This window comes from Candoia aspera, chromosome 2 (assembly GCF_035149785.1).
Source record: "Candoia aspera isolate rCanAsp1 chromosome 2, rCanAsp1.hap2, whole genome shotgun sequence".
NCBI lineage: Eukaryota > Metazoa > Chordata > Lepidosauria > Squamata > Boidae > Candoia > Candoia aspera.
In genome coordinates, this window is record NC_086154.1 from 148,178,725 (window position 1) to 148,197,647 (window position 18,923).

General features: G+C 43.7%; 1 protein-coding gene across 3 annotated transcripts in view; it reads right to left on the bottom strand.

Annotated features, from left to right (window-relative positions):
• Nucleotides 1-14,260, bottom strand: part of PRICKLE3 (prickle planar cell polarity protein 3) — a 29,848-nt gene extending 15,588 nt beyond the window's left edge. Inside the window, exons 1-4 of one of the 3 annotated variants that reach the window (XM_063294145.1) lie at nt 14,123-14,260; nt 9,644-9,729; nt 7,661-7,844; nt 5,377-5,490 (exon numbers count right to left, since the gene is read on the bottom strand). In XM_063294145.1, coding sequence (XP_063150215.1) covers nt 5,377-5,490; nt 7,661-7,844; nt 9,644-9,729; nt 14,123-14,164 — 426 coding nt within the window. In that variant the 5' untranslated portion in view covers nt 14,165-14,260. Of the gene's footprint in view, nt 1-5,376; nt 5,491-7,660; nt 7,845-9,643; nt 9,730-12,347; nt 12,368-14,122 lie in introns of those variants that run through there. The other 2 variants (XM_063294146.1, XM_063294147.1) reach the window with 2 other exon arrangements.
• Nucleotides 14,261-18,923: the final 4,663 nt, after the last annotated feature.

Sequence of the window (18,923 nt, forward strand, 5' to 3'; positions counted from 1 at the left end):
GGATGTCACTGTGTTGGAAGAGAAGAGGCACAGGGCACGCTTGCCTTCTCCTACCTGCCTGCCACCAAGAATGACCAGGAACTCTGCAAGCACTGCCCACCTAGAACATAAAGCTGCCCACTCTGCTTTTTTTCAGGACAGAGCTGAAGGCAGTCATGCGTGCCCCTTTTACTGGGCAAGAAAACTGGGTGCAACTGACACAAGGTGAAAGCGGGGAGCAGTTGCCTTGAAGCCTCCATTCTCATATGTACACAGAGCCTTATGCTGTGACTCCCCTTCCAGACTGATGGTTGGTGGAAGCCTGGGGCAGGTGGACTGGGACCTAAAGGTAGCAGGGCTACTTTAAAAAGTCAAAAAACGACCTCTGGAGGAAGACATGGTGGACTGAAGAGGGCTCCGAGAATGAAGAGCCAGAGAGTAGACCAGCTCTTCTCTTCGATAAGTCCTCTCCGGACAAGGAGAGGACTTGAGATCACCCACAAGTGCTCCAGACAGCTGCTCCTCACAAGGAGTCTGCAAGATAGCAGTCTCCAGGGGGTTTAGAGCACTGGAAAACAAGGGAATAGCCATCTTGCTCAAACCGTGGTCGGCACCTTTGAAAGGACATTAAGTTCGCATATGTCCTTTTCTAATCACTTTTGGAAATTGCTGGTTAACCACTTTTCAGCTATTAGACACCCTTGGATCGACAAGTTTGACAGCCCTGGATGAGTTTCCTTCAATCCTTGGTGAAAGAAGTTTTAACTACAAGTTTAAGAACTGAAAAAAAAAATTTTTTTTTGAATGAACAGCAAAAGGGTGATTAAAACTTTGATTTTATAAAGCTACAAATGGACTAAGAGTCCAGATAAATTTGAAATAAGATTTTGGAATTAATTATAAAGAATCCTTCCCATGGGAAAATGCTTTTGCTTTAATTTTTTTTTAATGGTAAGATTTTAAAAATTGGACACTAGAGGGAACTAAAGATTACAATTAAAGGAGAATGCTTAAATTTGACTTACAACTACAGAATGAAGCAAAATAATTTAACATTGGACATATTTTTTGAACAATGGACCCAGAAGTTAATTTTAATAGTGTCTGCCTCTGTAGATAGACTGTGTCTAAAATACGTTATGGAAGAGGGACAAGTTCTACCTGACAAGATCAAGACTGACATGGAAAAAGATGTTATACTGGACATACAAAAGAAACCAGTTGATGTCTTAATAATTAAAAGGGTTATACAAACAACAAACAAAGAGAGTGAGCTGGATAATTTTCCTATACTGGATTTACAGAAGAGGCTTGTTAAAGTTTTGAAGCATTTTGTGAGAAAGGACAAAGAAAAAATAAAAAGAAATCAAGTTTGAAGAGATTAAAGATCAAGACAGTTAAAGGTAAAAGGAAGGAATACAGGTAACCTTTACTTAACGACCACTCGTTCAGCAACCGTTTGAAATTACGACAGTGCTGAAAAAAATGGCCTTACGACCTGTGCCCAAAATTATGACCGTTGCAGCACACCCGCAGTCACGTGATCAAAATTCAGGCACTTGGCGGCCAGCCTGCACTTACAACTGTGGTGGTGCTTCAACTCCCCCCACCCACCTATCTTCCCCCCACCTCTGCCCTTTTGGAAGCCTGCAACCTGTCTTGGGGGTGGGAAGCCCACCTGTACGGCGTGAGGCATCCCGTCCCATCCCATCCCATCCTGTCCCACCCACACAGGTGCAAGGCCACCAATAGCAAGCTCCACCCTCCCCAGCCTGCATTCCTTCACCCAGCTGCCTCCTCTCCCAGTTCACCACAGCTACCTTTGCCTTTTTCACTCAACTGCCACGGGCGAAGCAAAAACGCCTGGCTGACTTTTTGAGTCCTTTTTGGACCCAGCTTCTTGATTGTTTCTTCCATGTGGCTCCCTTCAGAGTGCTATCTTCTCACCTTATGCTATCTTCTCAGCGCCACTAATAGCATAAGGTGAGAAGATAGCACTCTGAAGGGAGCCACGTGGAAGAAACGATCAAGAAGCTGGGTCTGAAAAGGACTCAAAAAGGCAGCCAGGCGTTTTTGCTCCGCCCATGGCAGTTGAGTGAAAAAGGCAAAGGTAGCTGTGGTGAATTGGGAGAGGAGGCAGCTGGGTGAAGGAATGCAGGCTGGGGAGGGTGGAGCTTGCTATTGGTGGCCTTGCACCTGCGTGGGTGGGATAGGACGGGACACCTTGCGCCGCACAGGTGGGCTTCCCACCCCCAAGGCAGGGTGCAGGGCTTCCAAAAGGGCAGAGATGCAGGGGGGAGATAGGCAGGGGGGAGTTGAAGGCAGTGTTCAGGGCTAGGAGGAACCAAGCCCAGAATGGCTTGGATTGGGCTGGGTGCTCAGGCTAATGGCAGGTAAAATTCACTTAACAATGGCAAGGGGAATTGCTAGGATTGCCATCACTAAGCGATGCCATCTCGCTTTACAACCACATGGCTTAGCATTGGAAATTCCAGGCTCAATTACCATTGTTAAGTGAAGACTACCTGTATAAAGTTGGTTTATTTGATCAAGGTTAAAATAGATATATTGTTATTTGTGGTAACCTTTATGGACTTGTGCTGACTTCAGGATTGAAATGACGATGCTTTATGGATTTGTTTATAGATAAGAGATGAGATATGGGAAGAAGAGATCATTTTCAGAGGAGGTGATAAATTAGTAAAATTGTTTATACTTGTTGTGATGAAGGTGGGAAGACTTCTTTATATATTTCTTTTCTTTTTCTTTAGTATATTCTTACTTTTTTTCTTTTCTATTTCTTTCTATTTTTTCCTTTTTTCTTTCTTTTCTGCACCTTCTATACTTTCTTTTTATTCCTCTATCTTTTCTTAGTTTGTATTAGTTTTTACTGTTGTAATTATAATCTTTAATAACATTATTATTAAAAAAAAGACAGAAAACAGTAATAGTGTATGGGCAGACTCCTCACCACCACTGTCACACACAAACCATTCACTGAACGTGCAAGAAGGAAATAAGCAGCATCTTCTAGATTTGCTTCACAGTTGCCCACCACTCCCCTCAACACTGAGAAGAGAAGAAAAGCTATTTTTTTGTTCCTGACAATGAGATGGAAAAGGGCAAAGCAGCAGAAAACCAGTTCTGGTTTCTAGTTCACTAAAACAGAGTCCACCATATTACCTGAAATACTTGATCACTGTAGGAGTACAATCACTGGGAAATCCAAGACTTAAGGTAAGGTTTTTACTGATCACATTTTGTAACTGAGAACAGCCACACATTCACACCACCGACACAGCATCACTTCTGTTGAGGTAATCTTTTGGGGTGAAATGGAATCGGTTCCCTTGTGTGGTAAAACTTAAATGCTCATGGCAGAGAGATTTTGATCACGTGCTATTTTACAGCATACAGTTATTATCTCTGTCAATACCAGTAACACATACCTTTATGAAGCCACAAAATAATTTTTTTTAAGAAAAGAAAAATAAAGGACAGTGCAAGTGTAAGTCAACTCCTCCCAATCAGGATCCCTGAGCCAATTAGAAAAAACTGCAAAATTCTTCTAGATAACAAGTGGAAAGCTATCTAAAGTACAACTCAAGTAGCTGTTGGAAATCAAAGTTGGAGATTCATAGTAAACACAACACAACCCAAGTTGAAGAGCAGGGATAAGGCCATATCTGAGGCATGTAAGCTCCTAGCCTTTATGAGCTTGAGCAATCAAAACTAGCCTGGTGAAGTAGTCCTAAAAGTCATGAGAAACCAATGCACAGTGCGGGTACTGCCTAAAGTGCGCTCAGCAACCCACCTCTGCCAGGAGAAAGGATACTGTACTGAAACCTCTATTCCATCATCAGAACCGCCATACTGATTCAGAAGGAAAAACCACAGCCTTAGAAATGACAAAGGCAGCCTAAATAAGGAATGCTGGATACTGCTCAAGACAAGGGTTTTCAATCACACTGCAAACAAAGATATGAAGGAAGAGTGAATAGGTTGAAGGATGACCGAGAAAATCATGGTTAGATGAAGTTGATGATATCCTCAAGAAGTGAGAGGTGAGACATTTAGAGGGGGGAAAAAGGCAATGTACAGTATGAAATGGTATCCTGGACATGGTGGAAGGAAGGATAGAAAGGTATGGAGATGTATACTGAATTATATTAGTTTAAACTAAATGTAGCTGTTTTTTTTCCTTTTGCTTACTGTCTCTTATTCCTTTTTTGCACTTTGCATAATGCATAATGTTCACCCTGAAAGGGACAGAGTGATGGATATGCAGGTAGGTGCATACTTCTCTCCAAAGCACAATTCCTTTAAAAATACTTCTATCCTGCTTACCTACTTAAAAAACACTTCAATACACCATTACAAAGAAAGCAGCAATAAAGCTGTGGGAAAAATGTGTATCAAACGCTCTCAGGCAATGTTTCCAAAAGCCATTTGAAAACAGTAAAAGAAGAAAGAAGCCAAAGAAGAAATTCTATAACAGCAACATAACCAGAGAAAAGTCTCTGAGCCTTTTTCCTACTAACTGGACTTCCAAAGTGTGTTGATTGGGGACCACCATTCACATGGCCCTTTTTCACATATTTATACAGAATTACAATCCCATCTGCAGTGCCCACACTGCATTATATGAAACAAACATCACAGATTCTCCAAACCCTGAATAGCCCAAGCATGCTGAGTACATTTATCGAAAACCAAAACATGCTTGGCATTTTTATACTTGATTTTTTTTCCAAATGCAGAATTTTTATCTGGCACAGGAATTATAGTCTATACACTCTACACTATCTACCCCACCTCTCCCTGTTATGGTGGGTGTGATGAACATCACAGACTTTAGACTGGGAATTTTCTGATTGTTCAAGTTAACCAAGAGCTTAGGAAACATGGAAATATCATATTATCCTTATCCTTAGATTTATACACAGCACTCTACCATGCAATTTTTTCCTGTAATGAGCATCCTGTGGGTTAGTTTGAGCAGAGAGACAGTGATTGGGCAAAGTCATCCAGGGAGTTTCCATGAATGAGGATGAACTTGAATCTGGATCTTCCAGCTCTTAGTCCAACATCTTAACCAGCACACTAACAAGAGAGAATAGCATTCTTGCACCTCTCATTGTTGTTTAGAAATGTGGATCTGACATTTATAGTTTTTGCAAGAAAAGATACATTCCTGCTGAAGTTCTTGCTTCCCTACAATTGATGGAAGAGTCCTGAACTCTTGCATCTGGCTACACTTATCAAGTATAGAACTCCTAAGAAAATTTATTTCAGTAGGAAGTCATCTCTTAACTCCATCTCCATCTCCACCCCATCCCATTCCTTTATTCATATTCAATAATAATAATAATAATAATAATAATAATAATTCCTCACCTCACTGTCATGAGGGGGAAGCTGGTGCAGTAGCTGACGAATGCGGTACCGTTCTCCAGGGCTGTTGACATAGGGGACTTTGTCTTCTGGGAGGCAGCTGAAGAACTGATATACCTGAGAATCAAAAGAGCCATTTGTGAATTTTGAAGGAGGAAACTGGAGAAGGGAGCCAACCACAGAGCTCACAGTGGTTGCATCCAGTGCTCAGTGGGTCTAGCAAAAAGTTTCTCCAACTTCTCTACAGATCTCCCAGGAAGCCCATACAAAACCAAATCTCTCAAACAAGTTAGGTCATCCCTGTTAGGTCTCAAAATGCTGATAGGATGCTCTGGACATATGCAGTAATCTTCTGGAAGCACAAGTGTTCCCAGCAAGTATATTATTATAAACATCAGATATCTTTTTCAAATCAGGATCTGCATAGCCATGCAAACTGTTCTTTCCATTAAGTATGGAATGCAGGATCAGGGCCATTAGCTCAGTGGCAGGTGACATGTTTGGCTTGCAGAAAGTTCCAAGTTCAAATTCCCAGGTTTACCAGGTACAAGGAGCTCAAATAGCAGTGCTGAGGAAAAACATGGACTAACCCTCATCAGAAACACCTTTAGATGTTGGGCAACCTGTGGTTCAATGGGGCCTAAGCCTCATTTTTTTTTATAGCTCCCTGAGCCCTTCCAGCCATGACTGCCCAAAATCAGCAGTTTTCCTGACATTCTGAGATATACTTGGCCTTAAAACAGGCTTTAAGTTAACATAAGTGTCCTCAGCCCATCATCTTACCCATTGCAGCCCTTGTGCCCTCTGAAACAGGAAATTTAGTCCCCTACCAATCAAAATATCCCTGGGGAAGAGCAAATAATAAAACACTTCCTTTTCCTATAGATCAAGCTTCCTCCCTATTCTGTCATTCTAAGATGGAATGCCCCAATCCAGTCTACTGAATTCAATATAGAATCTCCCCCACCAATCTCCTCTATCCATAATAATAAACCAATGATATCAATGCCCCCCCTCCCCACAAAATTTCCATTTCTGGATTTAAATTCAGTTCTGTCCAGCAGAACTTTATTTTACTAAGTGCTATCCAAACGGGCCCCCAAGACAACAGTGAGATCCATTCAGCAGCACTGGATCGAAATAATCCTCCATACCATCACTAGTATAAATTCAACAAATAAACGAACAAACAACTATTCCCAGATTCAACTCCCAGCTCAGTGGATTGTTTCAGAACACACTTTCTCAAGGTCTAATAAACTGGCCCTACAGGGTTCTCCTGATAATCTATACAGGATGAAAAGGGTAAATACTTTCTATAATGAAAAGGCTGGCAAGAAACAGCAGAAAGTACTATCAAAATTATTCTCTTTAATTAGTTTAAAACAAGGGTTTACTAATCAGATTACAAACAGCCTGGCTTTACTGGATTAGGTGACACAACACACACACACACACACACCCAGAAAGGTAGTTACTGCTTTGTAATTAAACTAATTCAATCCCATTTAAACTTCCTGCCTCCTTGTTTGGAAAAACACCCCATCTTATCAAGGTCAGCATCAGTCCAGCCACATAACTTGCCTTAAAAAATGCTTTGAGTACCCCTGCATGAAGATTGTAGTGAGATTCAAAACCTTACTGCCAGAACATAGGTCAGTTGATCCAATAAAATACTAAATACTTGCTATGTTTTCCTTCCCCCCTTTGTACCAAGAAAAGTTAATTACACTACAGTAAGAGGACAGTTATCCATTTGAAAGCAATTACCATCTGAAAGAACCCTTCATGACCAAGGGTGTAGCAAGAAAGGCCCAGAAGGATTCTGTGAAAGGCCTCCAATTCAATAAGGCCCTCCAAAACACACCATTTCTATCTTCCCATTCTTGCTCCTTGCTCAAATCCCTGATTATTTTTATTTGCTGTCTTTCTTCCTCCAGTTCTTCCAAAGGAAGCACACTAAGATGTTAAAGACTAGGAATCTACACTATTGACTGCAATGTTGTGGAACAGTCATTCCTTCTCCCAAAGAACACTAGGAGCTTTAGTTCAAGCAAAATTGACAAGGCAGGAAATGTATAATAATGCTCAGAATACACCCCAAACTACAGCTCCCAGGATCCTTTGGAAAAAGCTAGGATAACTGAACTGGCACTAAACTGAGGGGCCAACCAAACGACATGGGGGGGAGCCAGTAACAACTTAGATTGCACCAAGTATAAATGTAATCTTTCCTGCTTTGCTGCAGGCTGAGTAGATTCTCAGAAGATGCTACCATTAGCATCACCTGTTCAGGCTTGAGTCCAGGGGGCACCCAAGCATATTCCTCTGAAGCGCAGCCAGAATCATCATCCGAGATGGAGTGACGCTGAAAGTCAGAGATGAGGCGGCACATCATCCTTTCCAAGTCAACAGGCACCATGCGTACCGCGTGCTCTTCCCGGGGACACTTGCAGTGTTGGCAGATCTTCCTACACAGGAAGGAAAATGCTTATAGTGACCTAGTCTTGGAAGTTCCAAAAGAAGCTGCAAGAAACAAAACATCCCACGCAATTCTGTTACCTGCCAAATATCAAAAAACACAATAGTAAGCATAGTTACTCAAAACTTTACCTATAAACCCTCATGCAATGTCAATTCATAGGAGAACAGAGCTACAGATTGGACTCTGACCAATATTAAATTGGTCCCACCAACCTCCACTTAGATGCATTCATTCTTAATTATAGACCCAGAAATCTAGAAAGAATGATTAACTTAATGACTAGCTGGCAGACTACATGAACATGTTCAGCAACCAGTTATAAGGTGGTAAACAAGATAATGTGAGTAATCGAAGAACGGAATGCACCAAAATATAGCAATAAGGAGATGGCTGACTAAAAAAACCCTGCTAAACTTTTCTAAACCCATACCAAGTTCTTTTGTTTTATTATTACTATTGGTACTTCTACCCCATCTCTTAAACTAAATTCTGAGAATAGCTTATATACAAGTTTCTACAGCTGAACAGCCGTGTGATCTATAAAACCCAAGGTATTTTCACGCAGACTATGTTTATTCCCACTCTGACTACAAGTGTGGTAACAAGGAGAGTAGGCAGAGTCCAACAGTCTGTGCTCAGCCTTCACAATGGGGTCATCACCAGTTCAATAGAGACTAGAGTCAGTGATTGGTGAGACAATTCTCAAGCTTCCCTTCCCACACACTGGGCAACAGAAGCCAGGGGAATAAGGCAACCAGCGGTGAAGCGAGATAATTGAGGTGAGTACAGAAATGCAGAGGGACAACTTGGGCTGTAACATGGAGACTATTTTGAAGTGGGGGGCGGTACGGTGGATGATGGAAAGAGACAGGATGCAAATATTCCTCAACTGCATTGTTTTTCTGCTCCCATGCAGATTTTTATTCAGAAAAAGAAAATGATCAGTGTTTGAAAAAAAGAAAAGAATTCAGAAAAGGTAACTTTGGAAGAGAAAGATGAGATGAATGTGAAAAGAGCAATGAGGAAAAAATGAAAAATATATATGAATGCTAAAAAAAAACCACTATAACAACAGAACAAAAGACGCAGGGCCGAGACAATAATTTAATTCATTCATCTGAACTTCTATTTAGATAGCATCATAGCAGCATCTGCAGGATCTTGCGGCTTTTATCAGTCTAATCCATCCCCTCCACCCTGCCGGCCATTAAATACAAAATATCTAAAAACAAATAAAACAATAGGAAGGGTGAAAATAATACAAGCACAAAAGGCAGATGTCAGAATGAATTAAAGGGGGTGGCATATCAGGCAGCCCTAAGCATGTTTATTCGGAGGTCAGCTTCTGACTGAAGGTGCTCTCCTCCAGATAAGCTGGGCTAGAAGTCTTAGGAGCAGGTAGTATGGGATGACAGAGGCTACAGTCTAACCTTCTAAGGGTTCCCAGTTGCAGAAAGGTGTAATGTGCATTGTGCAAGTTAAATATAGGTTTCCAAACAAGAGAATAAGGGATTTTAAGAACAGCTAAAATCAACCTTCTTCAACTTGGTGCCCTCCAGATGTGTTGGGACTACATCTCCCATAATTGACCATGCTGGCTAAGAGTGCTGAGAACTGCTGGGCGCCAGGTTTAGAAGGCTGGGTTAGAAAAGCACAGGGACCCTAAGCAGCCAACACAAAAAACAACACAGAAGAGCCCGATAAACCAGGGAGGGGAGTGGAAAAGTAACTTGGAGGATGAAGGGGAGCTGGGTGGAGCAAAAGAAGGGTGATACATTCTCCTACCTCCATCCATGCACTAGGAAGCCTGGGCACTGCTCCCCACACGCCTGGCACGGCTGGCCCCGGTCAGGGTCCTCCAACTCAGGCAGCTGGTGTGGGACAGAGAGGCAAGAATTCAGCCACCAAAACTGCAATGGCATCCATGTCACCATTTCCAACGTTCCCAGTATGGCTCCATCTTACAGTTCCCACTTAACTGCAAAGCTCCCAGCCACCTGCCAGCATGATCAGCATACATTCACCAGCAGAATCATCCGCAATACCGGTTTGGGTGAGCCCCCCTTTTCAGTATCTACCCAACCAGGTGGTACCCATGGATGTGCTCCAACCTCAACCATTCGATGTCACCTCTACCCACAGATGATGTGTCAGTGGTGTCAATCCAAGTGCTTCTACAACTAGCCCCAGCAGGCACCCAACAGCATTGTCCACTAATTCCCATTTGAAATGAACTGCCAATATTTTTAAATAGGGCTCTTAAAACAGAACGTGCAGTATACCTGCAAGTAGAACTGGATTTGGGTATAGTATATATGTATTTTTTTAATCTGTTTGATCGTGTCCAATCCTCAGAGGCTGCCAGGACAAGTCCCTGCAGTTTTCTTGGCAAGGTTTTTCAGAAGCAGTTTGCCCTTGCCTCCTTCCCAGGGCTGAGAGAAAGTGACTGGCCCAAGGTCACCCCCCGGCTTTGTGCCTAAGATGGGACTAGAACTCATGGCCTCCCAGTTTCTAGTCTGATGCCTTAACCAAACTGACTCTAAAAAAAAAAAGAACTGGATTTGGGTATAGGAATAAAGAATTCTATTTCCGATTCTCAGTTTGTAGAAAGGGAACAGGAATGGCCTGAAGCCCGCCCTGAAAACCTCTGGCCAACCCCTCTCTTAAGCACGGAGGGTTTTCTATAAGGCCCCTTGTGACCTTGGGCCAGTCCCTCTCTCTCAGCCCTAGGAAGCAGGGAAGGGCAAAGCATTTCCAAAACAACCTTGCCAAGAAAACTGCAGGGACTTGTCCAGGCAGTCGCCAGGAGTCAATGCTGACTCAAAGGCACCCCCCTCTCCTTGCCTCTACCAACCAGTGCTTCTGAGAAAAGGATGTGTGTGTGTGTGTCTATTTCTATTCGTGGCAATGTCTATCCCTCCACGCCAGCCATGGGAGCCGGTGGAACTGCTAACCAAGGAGCTTGAGGGTGAAACTTTCTGCACAGGCCTAAAAAAAAGAAGGGTAAGGAAACACTGAGGAACCAGCAGGGAATTGTGGGGAAAATACAACCCACAGGCCGGGACCTGCTCTGTGCATTCAGCGAGGTAGAAAAAGGCCAGACGTTGGCTTTTTGCCACTACAGGTGACTGAGAAAAGTCGGCAGCAAAAAGCGCCTTGGGAATTTTTTACGCGGTGCGGGGACGACGGGGTGTGGAGGCGGGTGCGCGCGACCGAAGAGGAGAGTTTCATCAGCTGCGACATTGCACAGACCAGAAGGGGAGGTTTCCCGCACGGTCTTTCGGGGCCTTTCCGTCCATCTTGGCTCCTTCGTGTATGGATTTCACCGTGCCAATGCGCGACGAAGGAAGGGGGAGCGAGCGGGAGGCGACGCACTCGGAACGGAAAGACAGAAGGTGCCGGGAGCCGCTCCCACTTCCCCCCAGGCAAACTTCACCGAAGCAGCGCTTGAACTGGGCAGGAAAAAGGGGTTTCGGATGTTTTATTCTCTTCCCCACACCCTTACGCGAAGAGAATGCCAGAAAAGGTGAAATCATGAGGGAAGGGGTAGAAAAAGTGAGCCCTGGACCATCCATCATCTAGTTCCCCTTGAAGCCTCAAATTACCAGCTTTAGCTCACCACTGGGACTTCATCTTTTTTATTATTATTGTTATTTTGCTTAATTGTAGAATGGCAGTATATATCTTAACAGTTTTAAAAATAATTGAAAACAGACCTGTAAACCAGAATCTCTACCTGGCTGATTTTCACCCTCCAGTTGCCCAAATAGAAGGAAACTGATAAACATTTAAACATGCATTGTTAATTTTTTTTTAATATTCTGACAGCAGCTGCCATAAGGATTTAGAAAAAATGCTATTTTCCTGTTCTGAATAGAAGAATGTACTCAAAATCCCTAAGCAAAATAATTCCTTTCCCCTCACATCTGTTAACTGATATCCACCCAGCCGCTTGCAGCTTAGAAGGGATTTCAGAGGGGAAGGATGTAGTTCATCAGATGATGCTTTGATAAATCTGCCAGGGCAGACATAATATGGAACCTTTACCTGCCCCCCTTCCAGACTGGGGATCTACCATATCTGACTTCTTTCCATTCTCCCACATAACTATTCGTCTTTGTAGAATCTCCTCTATAATGGCCCAACATGACCCCGAAATCTTTCTGTTGGAAGAAAAGGAAAAACACCACTCATCTATCACTACGGACTTGGATATATGGAAATCCCAATTACAACATTTCAGACATTTGGGAATCGGAGGCTCAGAGTCCTACAGAAGCATTGCTCACTCATAGACTTTCTCACCTACACAATTTGGATCCCCCATCCCTACTGCACCTTAAAATTTGGTCTCTTTCCACTTCCAAGGCACTGCTCCAAAATTCAGATCAAAACTTCAGTAAAAGAGAGGAAAAAGTACATAATGGAAGAGAGAGAAATGACAGAGAGAAAGCCATGTCTTCATTTACATAACTTCACAGATGCTCACAATTTCTCTTTAGCTGCCCTTAGCACCTCCTGTGTCCCCAACTTTTTGGCTTGTGATTCATGTATTAAATTTGTATCCCACATTTCGTTCTCCCTCCTCCGATTTTTCCCCACAACAATTCTGTGGGGTGGGGTGGGCTGAGAGAGAATGACTGCCCCAAATCATCCAGGAAGCCTCTATAGCTGAGGGTGGACTTAAACTTTGGGCTCCTCAGTGCCAGTCCAACACTTTAACCACAACACCACATGGCTCTGGAATACCACCAGCCTCCAAGAGAAAGAGTCTCACTGAAGGTGGAAGGTTTTCATACAGTGCCATGGAGGCTGGTCATGGTATATGCTCTTGTTAATTAACTTAGCACATGGATGTTATGGGCAACTGGATGCTTTTGCGTATTGGCCATACGTGTAGATATGAAGGGGCCATTGACATAGAAATGTATAGCTATCCTCATGTGAACAAACTTCATGCTTGTATGATCTACCTTTTTCTTAAGAAGAATTTCTACAGCCTGCAGATTTCTTCTTAATTTATTAAGAAAGCCTAACTGAGGATCTCAATTAAAGCAAGGGTTAAGGAATGTTGTGGCCCTCCACATATTGATGAAGGGTGGGGAGGAGGAATGGTGGGAGGGCCCCCACACCATTCCTTCTCCCCACCCATCCTTCATCCCACTAGCTGGGGCTGGTGAAGCTCATAGTTCAGAAGCATCAGATGGGCCATAGCTTCCTCTGAAAAAAAGCATGTATAATTAATATGGTCAGATTTAAGAGCATAAGGAAGACCTTACAAGTAGCCAAACTTCCAGAACTTTTGGACTGTAATTTCCATGATATGTTTCATGTTTGTTCAGGCTTATGTTGACCAAACTCCTGAGAGCAGCAGATGATCATGCTGTTTTTTGCAAAAACCCTACCAGCCAACAGGCATCCCCAACCATCTACCTTATACTCCTGATTGACAAGACACTCTTCAAAGACAATGGGACTCCAAAGCAGCAGCCACAGATAATGGCAACTGCTTTTGGAAAAACTAGCCTTTTGTTCCCATTTGGTGGCCCATAATGCACGCGTGCACCCTCCTGCGACATAGTGTCCCACTGTGACCTTGGTACTGGCCGTGCTTTAAGGCGATTGGCATCACCCACTTTAGAGTTACTGCAGGACACCTTTCTAGGCCCCAGAGTCATCATCTTCTTTTATCAGGATGTGGTGGGAACCTGAAACTTTCTTGTCCCTTTCCTCCCAGGGCCTGGGGTATCTCTCATGGAATAACAGAACCCAAAGAGCCAATACTGCTCCTAGCCCCAACCTTCCTCGTGGCAGCGACTCTGAGAGCTCCTGTCCTGCCTCACCGGCCCTGAGGCCAAGGCACCTGCCCCTTTAGCCCTGTAATCCAGCCTCCCCGAGTACATTCATCCTCTTGGGAAAGAGTCCCTTTCATCCCGAGGATTCCCTGGAAACCTTGGCGTGAGAAAATCCGTTGGTATCTTTACAACACTGATCCCCCCCCCCATTACATCTCCTTTGGGGAGTGGGAATTAAGTTAATTACACCCCTTTGGGACAACCCCCATCGCCTCTTCTCCCCGCCCATCCATTACAGCGCCCTGCATCGCCTCGTGCCGTTTCTGATCTCTTCCTCCCACCTCCTTCCCTCCCTCCTTCCCCCACCCCCGAACTCCGAATGGGCCGCGGCTGTTTCCACCGAGGCTGGCTGGAGATCGCTTCGGATCCGACTCCCAACCTATCCCTTCTGCCAATGACAGGGACTCACGGCTCGGGTCGATCGTCTGCGCCGCGACCCGCGGTTGAACATGGCCCCGATCCCGCCGCCTTCAGCGCCCGGGCGCAAGGGGGGAACCTGGAGATAGGTGAGCCGCCCGGGCGCTGCTACGGCTGTGGCTGCGTTCCCTTCCCCAAGGGAGGAGTCGTCGTCTCCGGATCCCTCCCCGCCTCCAGCCACCCAATCCCGCCCCTCCGCCTTCTCTTACGCGAGCTTCCTTTCCATCCTTCTCCTCCTCCTCCTCCTTCTCCTCCTCCTCCCCTCAGGATCATTCCCTCCCTGCGCGCTCTCGGCTCTGGTGTTCCAGCCGGCTTCTCCGCTCCGCTTGTCCTGTGCCATAATAACTGTAATGGCTCGCAGAAGTGGCTCTCCTGTAGTGCGTGACTCCGTGTGTGTGTGTGTGTGTGCGTGCGTGCACGCACCTCGTGGTGGTTAGAGGGATCCGGTCCTCTGGATGCAAGATTGCGGATCTCCGGCTGACAGGAGAAGCGGGTGGCTCCCTTCGCCCTGCGCCCCGAAGCGCGTCTTGGTCCAGCAAGGCGAGCTGGCCGCTTCCCTCCCCCGCGCGCCCTACTCCGGCCTCGCGCCAAGCCTTCGCCTGGCCTTCCCGCTGTCACCTTCCATCCCTTTCTCGTTTACATCCTTCGCGACCTCTTCTCCGCGCCCGCTGTCACTTCTTATTAACGTAGCCAACCCCCTGTTTTTCCTTCCTCCAGCATCCCTGCTACATTTTTTTCTATTCCTCCTCCAGGTCCTTGGACAGCCGTATGGGAGGTAATTTCCCTGGTCCTCCGATCTTTGTCATTGTTCTCCCCTTGCCTCTCTGTTCCACAGTTCTACTGTTCAGGATGGAGAAAAATACAATATCTCTTGGTTCTAGCTACAGAAGACATCACAGTCCAAAACATTGTCTACATATTACCCAAAACTTTTAACTCCCTACTTGCCCAGTTCAGTCCTAACACAACTGGGTTGTTATCCACATAAACTTTTGCTAATTGGAGAATAATAAAACCACCCCAAGAGTTTTAACAGTTGTCTACTAAGTAGTGAGAATGATCTCCAGGCAACTGCAATCACACCAAGAGGCATGAAAAAGGTCTACAAAGTCTGCCCTTCCTTATCAAAGATGGCATCAGCTGGAAGCTTACCAGTGTAAATCATCTCCTGGAGAATAAAACTAACTATATACTTCTACCCCATATTCTTAAGCAAATTAAAACAGGAAGTACACCTAGATCTGCTAACCAATGCCATATTGTTTTTACTAAAAACCACCTGGAATCAAATTTTACATTGCAATTTGGCGACTTGCTGAAATGCCCACCTATTTCTACGAGATAGATAGATGGATATATACCTATATCTACCTATATATATTCTGATACTGCTCTTACCCTCAAAAAATTATACTTACTAGTCACTCTTAGATTTGGACAAGGCAGACCTGAATCCAAATCCTACTGGGTGTGTCTCAGAAGTTGATGTGCCTCAAAGGGTTGTTGTAAGGTTACCATTTACACCACTTTGAACTCCTTAGAGGAGGATCAAGGTAATAAAATCATAAGAAAGAAAATAAGCTGGTGGTCACAGCCCAATACAGAATTGAAAACAGACTTTAAAACCACTTAACTATCAATTCAATCAATTGAACTAACTCCCAGATAAAGCCGTAAGCATTTGCAGCTTAACTTCATAAATGTGTGCCTTGATAGCAGGATACAAGATTCTCAGACTGAGTTGAGAAGAGCTGTCCAATTTAAACTGGGGTAGATAATCTTTTGGTGGGCAGATACCATGCAAAATCTCTTTTTTTTGGGTTGGGGGTGAGGGTTGCAGTAAAATAATGATGCAAATTGTGAGGTTGTCTCACACACTTAGGAACAGCTGGGACTTGTAGGCTTTTTCTGAGGAGCAGCTCTTGATTTTTAATATTATGTTAATCCTTTCATATGCTTCAAAATGACCCCCCCAGTGTTTGATCCTTGTAATTGGGAGGGGTCCAGTGTTAGAAAAGAGGGGGTTGTGCTGGATGCATCCTTGGAGCCACAGGTCCACCCTCCCCTCATTTACTTTCTTCCCTTTACAGATGACTTTAAAAATTCTGTCTGTCTGCCAGCTCTTTCTTCTTTTCCAACCCATTATAAGTTAATCTCCCCCATCAACACTCAAGGGCAAGGAAGCAGAACCATAGGAAAATTAGAGTACTTCCTCTTAGCATTTTTACCAAGAGTGCTCAGAGTGGCTCTGGTATATCTTATACTTTCTCTTTCCAATCTTTGGGGATGGTTCATGTCCAAGAAATTGTTACAAGAAACAAGAGTTTGGGGCAAACTTGAAAACCTCCCAATTTTGCATAAAGACTAATTCTCTCCAAGAAAACCCCAAATGAGGTTGGAACAGGATAAGTGAATACAAAATGTTGATCAAGTTGGAAGTGGGAAAGTATCCTGGGGAAAAAAACCCCAGTGAGTTAAAGATTGACTCTTTCTTAAGCATGACTATGCCTCTGTGCAACATTATTGTTAGCTCAATAATTCTTAATAGCAATCATATATGAGATATTTGTCCTGTAATTATTTACCCATTTCAAAATAACAGATTTCCACAAAGATGCTTACTAAGGTCTAGACTTGGTGTTGGAGGAAAATTCTGAGAGTGCCTTGGACTGCAAGAAGATCAAACCAGTCCATACTCCAGGAAATAAAGCCAGACTGCTCACTTGAGGGAATGATATTAAAGGCAAAACTGAAATGCTTTGGCCACATAATGAGAAGACAGGACACCCTGGAGAAGATGCTGATGCTAGGGAGAGTGGAAGGCAAAAGGAAGAGGGGCCGACCAAGGGCAAGGTGGATGGATGATATTCTAGAGGTGACGGACTCATCCCTGGGGGAGCTGGGGGTGTTGACGACCGACAGAAAGCTCTGGCATGGGCTGGTCCATGAAGTCATGAAGAGTCAGAACTGACGGAACGAATAAACAACAACAAGGTCTAGGCTAAGATGTCCTTTTTAAGCTCAGCCGCTTAAGGTGGAACTACATTTTGTTGAAGGTGTACAGGTATCTATGGCACAGGACAAGAGGATAGATGAATATTTCAGAAATGTCTTTGCAATCAAAATTAGTAGACTAGGCCAAAAAAAGTTGGTTAATTCTTCACTGATCCATCAATTGCCCTGGAATGACTTCCAATCCTAGTTTAGTTTAGTTTAGTTTCTCCCCAGCTAAACAAGAATAAATCTGAGTGCTCTGTAAGACTGCCTTTAGAAAGGTCATATGCTTATAAGGAAAGGATTTTAAACATCCCAGTGAAGCTTCTTCTAATAGGCTGGGGAGAAAACTTTTTTTTTCCTAAAAAAAATAATAGAAACATTTTCAGAAGCAAACTGGGGATCAGAGAAGCATTGACCAAATTCATCAGACCTATTAATTCTTCATTCCAAACTTTTTTCTGAAGTATTCCTATGTCCCCACCCCACCCTTGTCTCCAACCAGTTTTCTTTTAGCTATGGAACTAGGAATGGTAAAGATAAAGGCATCCTCTAAACCAGCACAACTCCTGCTGAATGCACAGATTCCTCCATCTAGTTCTCTTGGCGACAGTATGGAAGCGGTTTGCCCCAGCCTTCTTCTAGGACATCATTTCAATTTTTCAGTTTATTCTACAGCTCTAGGATGTCCTGGCCATCTGTTATCCAAGTACCAACCAGGTCTAACCCAGCTTAGCTTTAGCTCTACTCCAAACAAACTATTAAAAATGACATTCATAGGAGAAAATATGATGGGTTAGAAAAGGGTCAAGCAACCAACTCCTTGCAAAGTATCTTTCCCCAAAAATGAAACAAACACTGATTTCAAAATTTCATGGGGGTTCTTGCCCATATTCATATACATGACATCCTAGAACATCCTAAATTCAGATGCATGTTTGACCAGCAGGATAAAGAACAGCATTTGGAGTCATGGGATAAACCATGAAAGCAAGTTTGTGGCTTTCACAAAATGGCTGTCATGTAAAGGAACTGCTGTTCACAAAATCTCCACCATGGAGGTCATGACCAATCACAATATACCATTTACCAGACAACTTTCTGCCACACCCTCTAGCCCTCTAGGACAGTGTTCCTCAACCTCAGCAATTTTAAGATGTGTGGACTTCAATTCCCAGGGCTGGCTGGGGAATTCTGGGAGTTGAAGTCCACACATCTTAAAGTTGCTGAGGTTGAGAAATGTTGCTCTAGGACGTTCTCTACCAGCCCCCAACTGTCTTTTTCTGGCCAAGTGGGGACATTTCCAGAGAAAGCACTGGGCCTGTAGCCACCCATCATCTTTATCATCTAAGAATATCTATGGAACCTAACTGGAACCCAGAAGTATTCTTGCAATAATGTTGATCTAAGAGATTTGTGTTCTGCTGCATGAGATACTAATTTCTATTCTTGAAAAAAATAAAAATAAAAGAACTTAAAACAAAACAGATGGTACAGACAACTTGGCAATCAGGAATGTGTTGGCCACTCTGTTGTTAAAGCTTTGAAGGCTCTTTTATTAATATAGAATTGGTTTTTGATTATGGAATGGGAAGGAGAAAAGAAATAAGACAGTTCAAGGCAGGCACTAGTTCTTGATGTTGTCACTGACTCTTCGCTGGAGATAAAACCATTCCAGGTAAACTTCCCAGATGCTGATCTTTTTTTTGTTTGTTTTAAATTATATGGTACCTGCAGCATCAACAATGACAATGAGTACAAATGAGTCATCAGAAACAAAAATTTTCTGTCACCCAAAT